General features: G+C 61.8%; 1 protein-coding gene across 1 annotated transcript in view; it reads right to left on the reverse strand.

Moving 5' to 3' along the window:
* Positions 1-4534: 4534 nt before the first annotated feature.
* Positions 4535-9027, reverse strand: part of ZNF598 (zinc finger protein 598, E3 ubiquitin ligase) — a 5222-nt gene continuing 729 nt past the window's right edge. The window contains exons 2-11 of the mRNA XM_023728348.1: positions 8786-8915; positions 8184-8395; positions 7856-8073; positions 7353-7470; positions 6804-6988; positions 6537-6621; positions 5710-6416; positions 5256-5406; positions 5013-5163; positions 4535-4926 (exon numbers count right to left, since the gene is read on the reverse strand). Of these exons, the coding sequence (XP_023584116.1) occupies positions 4573-4926; positions 5013-5163; positions 5256-5406; positions 5710-6416; positions 6537-6621; positions 6804-6988; positions 7353-7470; positions 7856-8073; positions 8184-8395; positions 8786-8839 (2235 nt within the window). The 5' untranslated portion in view covers positions 8840-8915 and the 3' untranslated portion in view covers positions 4535-4572. The remainder of the gene's footprint in view (positions 4927-5012; positions 5164-5255; positions 5407-5709; positions 6417-6536; positions 6622-6803; positions 6989-7352; positions 7471-7855; positions 8074-8183; positions 8396-8785; positions 8916-9027) is intronic.

Here is a 9027-nt window from a genome sequence, read left to right on the forward strand (position 1 = left end):
GTAGGTCTGGCGCTTGGCGTGAAGGCTCCCCCAAGGGTCTCTGGCTCGCTGACGCGCGGTGCCCCCGCCCCCGGCCGCAGGGCTCTGGTCCTTCCTGTGGTTTGTGGGCTTCTGTTTCCTCACCAACCAGTGGCAGCGCACCGCGCCCGGGCCAGGCACTGCGCAGGCGGGGGCCGCGGCCCGGGCCGCGATCGTCTTCAGCTTCTTGTCCATCCTCAGCTGGGTGAGTGCGCAGCCGCGGGCGGGTCAGCGGGCTGGGCTCGCCCCGGTCGGCTGACCGCGGCCTCCCCTTCAGGTGGCGCTCACCGTGAAGGCCCTGCAGCGGTTCCGCCTGGGCACCGACATGTCTCTCTTCGCCACCGAGCAGCTGGGCGCTGGGGCGGGCCAGGCCTACCCCGGCTACCCGGTGGGCAGCGGCGTGGAGGGCACCGAGACCTACCAGAGCCCGCCCTTCACCGAGACGCTGGACAGCAGCACCAAAGGATACCAGGTGCCCGCCTACTAGTGGCCGGCGGGTGCAGACCAGCGCGCAAGGACCGCCCCACCAGAGGCCTCCCGGGACCTCCCTCAGGTCCTCCTGGCTCAGTGCCAGGTACAGAGGGTGGCCAGTGTGGGCTGACCTCGGGCCTGGAGGAGGTGGCCCCTGGGGTGCCTGGGCTGACACCCTCCCCAAGTTCCCTCAGCCCCTGACCCTGGACTTAGGTCCTGATAAGGTCAGCAGGCCTAGGGCGTGTATCCTCCAGCCTGAAGGAGCCAGGCTTGGGGCCCACTCCCCTCCTAGGCCAGCCAGCCTGAGGCTCAGCTGCCCTCCACAGCAGCGGCAGGGGCTGCTGCGACCAGGGACAGACAGCCCCGTCCCCACCGTGTAGCCCCGGGACTGTGGCCACCGTCCCCATCCCCATGAGTCGTGTCTCTCCTGGCTCCTGTAGTGGTGGTTTGCCCAGTAGGGCAGCAGGCTCTGTGCAGAGCACCCTTCCCCTTAGTTGCACAGGCTCGCTGGAGCAGCCCCAGCCCTGTTGATGTTGTGATTGTGGTCAAGTGTTCAGGTTTTCCCTCTTAGTTCCCCACAATTGCCCCGTCTGTGGCCCCTGCCCCAGCCCCTGCCTGCCTTGGCCCAGGCCCCTGCCCAGATATGGGCAGTTCTGGCCCAGAAGGCACCAGATGGCCACCAGCCCTGTCCCAGCCCAAGGGAGGTGCAGAACGTGTGGGTGCCTGGCAAGACAAGCCTGTCCCACGGAGAGGGGTCTAGAGGTTCCATCCGCACACCATGCCTGTGGGGACAGCTGTTCCATGCAAATGCCTTTACCTGGCTTCCTGGATTGGTCCCCCCACCTGCAGCCCTGTTTTGAGGCCCAGCCCGAAGCTGGGGGTCCTCACATGTAGCTGACTACTCATGCATTGCTCGAAGCTGGCTTTTCACATTATCTCAATACCAAACGCGGTTGCTGCCTTTCATTCCTGCAGACAGAGGCCGCCATCGGAGTTGGCATGGAGTGACAGCCCTGTACGTTGTAGCATAGACCAATCATGTGTGGTTAGTTCAGTGAACATGTTTACAATTTTTGTATATATAGACATTCCTTCGGCCACTTCTGAAAGAACAATCCGTGATTGTGTATTTTCAGTGTCCCGTGTCCCAGCTGCACCTTCTTTACAAATAAAGACTGGAAATGAGTTTACCGTGTCCTGGACGCTCCTAGAATCATTTCTGCCCCTGCCCGCCTCGCGCTGGCGGGTGGGGCCCGAGAGGCAGAACTTGGGGAGGGGGCAGGGAGGTATGCCAGGCGGACCCCTGCGTTCTGGGGGCCCCAGTGAGAAGAGTCTGGATAAGCCGAGGTCCACGGGCCCCCAACCACACATCAAACTGATCACTCAGATCAGTCTCCCTAGAATGCTAGAGAAGCCCGCTTCCGCTTTGCCGTTAGTGATAGCAGGAGGACTTCACTGCCAGATGATCCAGCATGAGTGTCGTCTGCGCTTTGGCAGCTGTTGCTTGTCTTCCCACGCGGATTGAGATTTTCCTGGTTTTTTGTATGCTGAGTTGATTTTGATCGTGTCTTGTCCATGTGGACCATTATGCGGAGCCTCAGGTTTGAATCCTATGGAGAATGTTGGTATTTTTGTTTCAGCAGGTTAAGGAGCCCTGGTGGTGCAGTGGTTAAGTGGTTGGCTGCTAATCAAAAGGTTGGTGGTTCGAACCCACCAGTGCTCTGCAGGAGAAAGATGTGGCAGTCTGCTTCCATATAGATTTATTAATTCTGTGGGGCAGTTCTACTCTGTCTTGTAGGGTCGCTATGAGTCGGCATTGACTGAAAGCAGTGGATTTTTGTTTTGTTTTGTAGACCTGGTGGGTTTCAGGCCACAAGTTCCGGCCAGCCTTCTGAGGGCTGTGATTGGGATGTCAGCTGTTGTCAGTCTCTGTAGTGCCTTCAGAGCTGGCCTGCATGTGCGCCACCCAGTGGCCAGTCTGGGGGGTGAACCCAGGAGTTCATGAACAACTTTGTGGGGTCACAGACTTCCATTTTCAGCCCCCTGGCCAGAAAATGGAGGCCGGGTGGCCCAGTGGTTAAGAGCTCAGCTGCTAACCAAAAGTCAGCAGTTCAGATCTACAAGCTGCTCCTTAGAAACCCAATGGGGCAGTTCTACTCTGTCCTAAATGGTCGCTATGAGTCAGAATTGACTCAGTGGCAATGGGTTTTTTTTGGGTTTTGGCCAGAAAATTAGGCCTCTATTTACCCGGCTTGGTGGTGTACTTCCTGTGACTGTGCCTGTCCTTGGGAACAAGAGAAATCTTTATAGGTTAACTATTCTCTCTGGTAAGAATTTTAAAGATCTTTCTCTTTGTCTGATACGTAGATTAAAACATTTTTATCCTGCTTAGCGCTTGTCCTTTTTTTTTTTTCCTTCCATTTTTCTTCAGTGCTAGGAGAAGCACAGTCACGGTCTTTCCAAACGGCCCCTTCCCACCACCTCCTGCCCCTGTGCCTGCCATCAGGTGGACCATGGGGCCGAGTCACTCACGGCCACTCCCCTTCCTGTTTGCCATTGTCTGTGTCTCACATCCTGAGGAGGTGTCCCCAGCTTGGGCATGTTGGCATTTGAACCTGTCTGTTGGGAGTTTTATCCCGGTAACTTTTTCATTGCTACTGTTTCTAACGGGTTCTTTTTCATAACGTCCTGGCTCAGGGAAGCCCAGTGAAGAATGGTGCGTGGAGCCGGCATGCTCGCTTTGCCGCCTTCCAGCTTGGTCATCTTGAGGCAAGTCTGTCAACCTGTGTGTGTCCCAGGTTCCCCTTGTGTAAAAGGACAACGGCAGCTCCAGTCACAAGGGTGGAGGTGAGGATGAAATGAGCGAGCGCGTGCGGAGCCCATGACAGCGTTCAGCACACACCCAGCGCTCAAGCGCTGCCGATTACCATGCTGGGTCTCGCTCCTTGTTTAGGTGGTTGAGTATCTTTACAGAGATCCTGCTGCCCGGGTTGCTCTGCTCTTCTGGGGGCTCAGGGACTTCAGGGTTCTCTGCAAGGAGGGTGCCTGCTATGAGCATGGCCATCACGCACGGGACACCACCTGAGTCCCGGTCTCGGGCAGGTGAGCAGTGCCAGTGCAGTGTGGCTCTGGCCCGGCCGCGGGGCAGAGCAGCAGCTTTGGCCCCTTCATCCCTGTGACGTCCTTCTGCTGCTTTTAGAACGTCTACATTTCTGCTGATCGGACGGCATTTCCCCGTTATTTAGACCTGGCTGTGTGTTGAGAGTTTTTTCCAGTATGTCTCTTCCTGGAAGGTTTGGGCACGGCCAGACCCCAAAAAGTGAGATTTGGGCTTGGCTGCCTCCTGCTGTGAGCAAACCCAGCAGCAGGGCCCCGCTCTCCCCAGGCCCCCTCCATCCCCGTGCACACAGTGACCACCTGAGCCGTAGCGCCTGGCAGATCCGAGCACACCCCTGGTTGCCGGCGCGCTTGGATGGCAGAGAAACTAGGACGCTGGATAACTGCCATATTGCAAAATAAATTTATTTGAAGATAAACTGTCTTATAAAAGGTCAGAGGCAATTTGAGATTCTAGATTCAGCTTGTCTCGTAAAAAGATTAGATTTCAAGTAACACAATTTTGCATCTGCTTTTAATCCTGAATGTTCTTGAACAGCCAACTGTTTATACAACACACTTAACATCTTGCTCCAGCACCTGCAGATGCACAGCTTCTGGCTCTGGGGGCCATAGGTGCTGCAGCCCGTAACTCAGGAGGGCCCAGCTCGGGCCGCCGGGGCCACTGGGACGGCAGGGACAGGCTCTGGCATCCTGGCCCTTCCCTCCCTGGCACCTTCCAAAATCGAGAGAATACACACCAAGACCGACCTGCTGCTGTGGCAGGGGTCTGCCCTGTCCCAAGAGGAAACTGGATGGAACTCCCGCGTGGCTGCATGCCAGCGGGGCAGGGGGCCTCCCTGGGGGCCAAGGGGCCTGAGCGGGTGGCCTCGCCAGGCCCTCACCTGGCTGCCTGGCAGCCCAAGGGGAGGGAGGAAGGCGAGAGGAGGCTCAGGGTACGGCAGCTCCTGCCCGTGCCGGCAGAAGCTACGTGATGACCCTGGCGATGGCCTGCAGGGAGGGGAAGTCATCGTCCCGGGCAGCGTGCAGCGCCTGGTGACTGCTGACGTCGCCGTGTGCCAGCACCTGCTGGCAGGTAGGGCAGACGCAGCAGTCCAGGCCTGTCGTCTGGGTGCTGGCCTGCCACGCGCTCTTCTTGCTCTTCTTGGACTTGGTGCCTGGAGGCTTCTCGTGGCTGCAGAAGTCTGTGTGCGCCAACAGCAGCTCCTGCTGCTTGACTGTGTCGGGCAAGAGCACCAGCAGCTCGCTGAAGATCTTCTGGAAGCTCTCCCCAAGCAGCTCCCAGCAGGTCTTGTAATACTGGGCTGCGGAGATCACGCCCTGCCAGGACAGCTAGACTGTCACAGCCTGTCCAGGCCCGGCCCGGGCAAACTTGGGCTGGCCCCCACCGCGCTACACCCCCTGACCTGTCTGAACTCCCCCGAGCGACTCTTGAATTTACTGAAGCGGGCCTCGTCGCTCTGCAGAAAATCCTTGATGGACTGGATCAACTTCAGGTTCCTCTCCCGGAAGTTCTCGGGGACCAGGTAGGCCCGGGGTGGGGGGGTCAGCCTGGGCCTGAGTCAGGAGGCAAGGAGGATGTGACAGCTCAGCCTTCAGAGTGGCCCAAGGCAAGGGGACTCTTGGCTAGGCAGCCCACCCACACTTACGCTTTTGTGGTGGTGTTGGGCACGCAGGCTGGCTGCGGGCTGGGCAAGAAGCTGGAGAAGCCGGGAGGTGGCTTGCTCACGGTGGTTGCCAGCCCAGGCGGGGGCGGGGGTGGGGGCGGTGCACCCTTCAGCAGCACCACAGTGTTGAACCCTGTGGCGGCAGTACAGTACGGCTCAAAAATACAGCCATAGCTGACCAGGTACAGCCACGCTCACCGCTCACCATGTCAGCCCTGATCCCAGCCACCGCATTAACCCCCGCAGCACCCACCAGGTGCGAAAACCGAGGAAATAATCACAGGGCTGTCAGGTGCTGCCTGGGGTTGGGCTCACGGAGGGTGCCGCAGGCTTCCGAGGCCGCTGGGACCACCATACACGCTGACGTCCCTCACCCAGCCCTGCCCACCTGGCGGTGGCCCCTTCCTTCCTACCAGAAACCCCCCAGCAGACGCACCTGGGGGAGGCGGCATCCTGGGCGGGCAAGGGCCACCAAGCGCCGGGAAGTCTTCCTGGGGTGTGGGGCAGGGCGGGGGCCCCAGGGGCCGCGGGAGCCCGGGGGGTTCCTCAGGGGCGCTGTGCGCCAGGGCTGGTCCCTCCACGTGTCCGTTGACGATGGCAGCAGCCGGCCCCTCCGCTCTGCCGAGGGCGGTGGGGACCTGCTCAGCCCCAGGTGGCCCATCTTTGTCGGGGGCCTTTGGGGTGTGGTCGAGGGACGGGGGCGATGTGGCCCCGGGCTTCTCAGAGCCCATCTTCTTCTTGCGGCTGCCCTTGGCCACGGGCTGGGAGGAGGCCAGTGCCAGCAAGGACGAGCTGCGCAGCTCCTGTGAGACCGTCTCCTCCTCCTCTTTCCGGCCACCCTGACCACTCCCCTTCCCGGCTTTCCTGGTGGACTGGCCCCCCCCGGCAGCCGGGACCCCCAAGGAGGCCCGTGTCACCTTCTTGCTGCTGTTCCAAGCAGAGACTATGCTAGTGGGGGCAGCGCCAAGCCGGGACGTCGAGGACACCAGGGCGGGGAAGTCTTCCTCCTGAAACGTGCCCCTGCCCCTGGCGGGAACGGGATACGTGAGCGCCAGCCCCGCAGGGCCAGGGACAGCTGGTGTGGGGCAAGAGGACAGGCTGGGGAAGTCCTCGTCCTTGAGCTTTGGCTCAGGCGGCAGGGTGCTGAGGCAGGGAAGGAGAACCAGTTAGTGGCTTGCGGGATTGCCTACCCTCATTCACCCTCCCAGCGTGCCTCACCCAACCCCAGACAGAACACGCACACACGCACACACGCACACACACCTAGGAGGCGGAAGCCCTGCAGCTGGAGTCGAGGCGGGGAAAGCCTCTTGGCTCACAAGACCATTTGTCGAGGCTTCCTTGGGGCCTGTGAGAGAGAAGAGAGAGAACCCCACATCACAGCCCACGTCAGTGTCGGGGTGGGGCATGGCCGTGTGGGAGTGGGCACTCAGGGCCCTCATCACCATTGTGGGGCCACGGCATTGGGGTGCTGTGGTCAGGGGGCACCTCCCACCTCAGGTGTCCGGCAGAGCCCCAGGGGCCGCTCACCTGGACCTTCGGCCTGGGTGCGGGGTGAGCGCCGGGCACCCCGTGGCTCCTCGGACACCCGTGCCGCTGCCTCCTCCTTGGCCCGGCTGCCCTCCTCACGGTCCTCACTCCTGTGCTTCTCTTCTTGCTGCTGCATGGCCACCGAGGCCCGGACGGCCGCCGCCACATCCCGATCCTCCTCCTCCCTGGGGATGGGGACAGCTTTAGCCGGGGTGAAGTGGGGCCTAAACCAAGAGCTCTGGGTTGATCTGGGATCTGATCTCCTGATCCCGCCGGGCAGCAGGGGCAGCCTGGGCATGGGCCCTCTGTGCTGGCGTTTTATGGCGCAGCTGCAGTGAATCCCTGTGACCAGGCCCTTCTCACCCACTGTTCCCAGGCTTTGTGGGGAGGGTCCTGCTGTCACTGTGAAGACTATGCAGAGGACAAAGAAAAAGCCCTGAAGCCAAGGTGCCCCAGACCCCATGCCTGTCCCCAGCCCGGCTGCCAGCCGCGGCCACCACTTCAATGTGCTGGTGCCAGGAGAAGGTCAGCGGCCAGAAAGCCTCCCACCTTTTGTACCTCCAGCTTCCACGGCGGCTCTGTTGGGATCCACGCATTCCGGCCCGGCCTGCTCGGCCCTGGCGGTTGTACCTGTCCACCTCCTCATAGTCCTCACCGCTGACGACCCCTATGGCCAGCACGTGGTCCATCACTGCCTGGACTGTGGGCAGCAAGTCCCACCCACCTTCCCCCAGGTCAGACCGAAAAGGTGCCCCCACAAGACGTCAGCCCGTGGGGAGGGGACTCCACGCAGGGGCCCCTGGCCCAGTCCTACACACAGCAGGCCCTCGATCAATGCCTCCTGACCCAGGGGAAAACCCTAGAGACCCGAGCTTAACCCTGCCAGAGCCCACACAGCTGGCAAGAACACAGAGGCACAGCCAATGCCCTCCTTCGGCCTGCTGCAATGGGGCGACGGATCTGGAGGGGCAGGGTCCAAGGCCTTCAGAGCAGGGCCCCGGCTACCCCACCCTGCCTAGGACCCTGCTCAGCATGGAGTGGGACCTGCTCACCCTCGGCCCGGCGCGGGTGCCGGGGAGTGTAGTTGAATTGCAGGTCGATCTGGCGGTTCTGGCGGGCCTCAGCGCGGCTGCGGCTGTGGCAGGCGGTCCGGTGGGCCTTGAGGTCGATCTCGGTGCGGAAGGCGTGGGTGAACTGCTCAGTGCTGCAGCGACCCTCCTCACACAGGAAGTGCTTCTCCCGGAAGTGCTCTCGCAGGTACGCGTAGTCACTGGCCGCAGGATGGGCAGGTGGAGGTCAGGAGGGGTTCCACTCCACCCGATGGGTGGGCGGCCCCCCGTGCCTCTGCCCCACCCACTCTGGGGCCTGCGCCCTCCCCACCTGTAGTAGTCCTGGGCACCGTCCGCGTCGCAGAAGTGGCAGAAGTAGTGGTCACGGCGCAGGTGCTTGAGCAGCTCGTCGTTGTCCAGGTAGCGCTCGTCGCAGAACTTGCAGAGCGGGTGCCCGCGGTGCGACGTGTCGTCTGGGTCCCCCAGCATGCGGTGCCGCGCCAGGTCCTTGCGCGAGTACCACTTGCGCTCATATGTGAAGATCTGCAGAGAAGGGGGCAGGGCTCGCGAGGGGCTCCTCAGGCCTCCCTCCCCTCCTGCGGGCCAGCATCGAGCAGCCACGGGCGGACAGCAGAGGTGGGCCAGGATGGCGCCAGCCCTGAGCCCCCAACACCAGGAGCCTGGTGGGCCACGTGCCCCCAGGAGCCCTGCCCGGCTGCGTTGGAGAGGAGCTCAGAATGAGAACACCCACCCCAGGGCGTGTGACGGGAGAGAGGGTGCCCTGGGGGCTGGCAAGTGGACAAGTCCCCACCCCTGCCCAACCCCAGGATCATCTAGACCCTGCCACTGCACAGAGACCTGCCACTCCCTCCCCCAGGCCTCCCTGGGGCCAGGGGAGCGAGGAGAACGGGGCGGCGGGGAGGGCGGGCCCACCTTGAGGTGCTTGAGGCACAGCTTACAGCAGAAGAGCTCGTGCTGCCTCCGCATGTGCTGCTCCAGGTCACCAAAGAGGCTGAAAGACGGAAGCGCGGAGCACTGCGGGCACTCATGCTGCAGCAGCTGCCTGGGGACATCAGGGACGCTGTGTCAGCTCCCAAGAATGTGTACCAGATGGCGCTGGGCCCACGGTCCAGGAGTCTGCACCCCATGCTGCAGAGAGCACGGCTGAGCCGCCC

The sequence above is a fragment of the Trichechus manatus genome, unplaced genomic scaffold (assembly GCF_000243295.1).
Source record: "Trichechus manatus latirostris isolate Lorelei unplaced genomic scaffold, TriManLat1.0 scaffold00024, whole genome shotgun sequence".
Classification (NCBI taxonomy): Eukaryota; Metazoa; Chordata; class Mammalia; order Sirenia; family Trichechidae; genus Trichechus; species Trichechus manatus.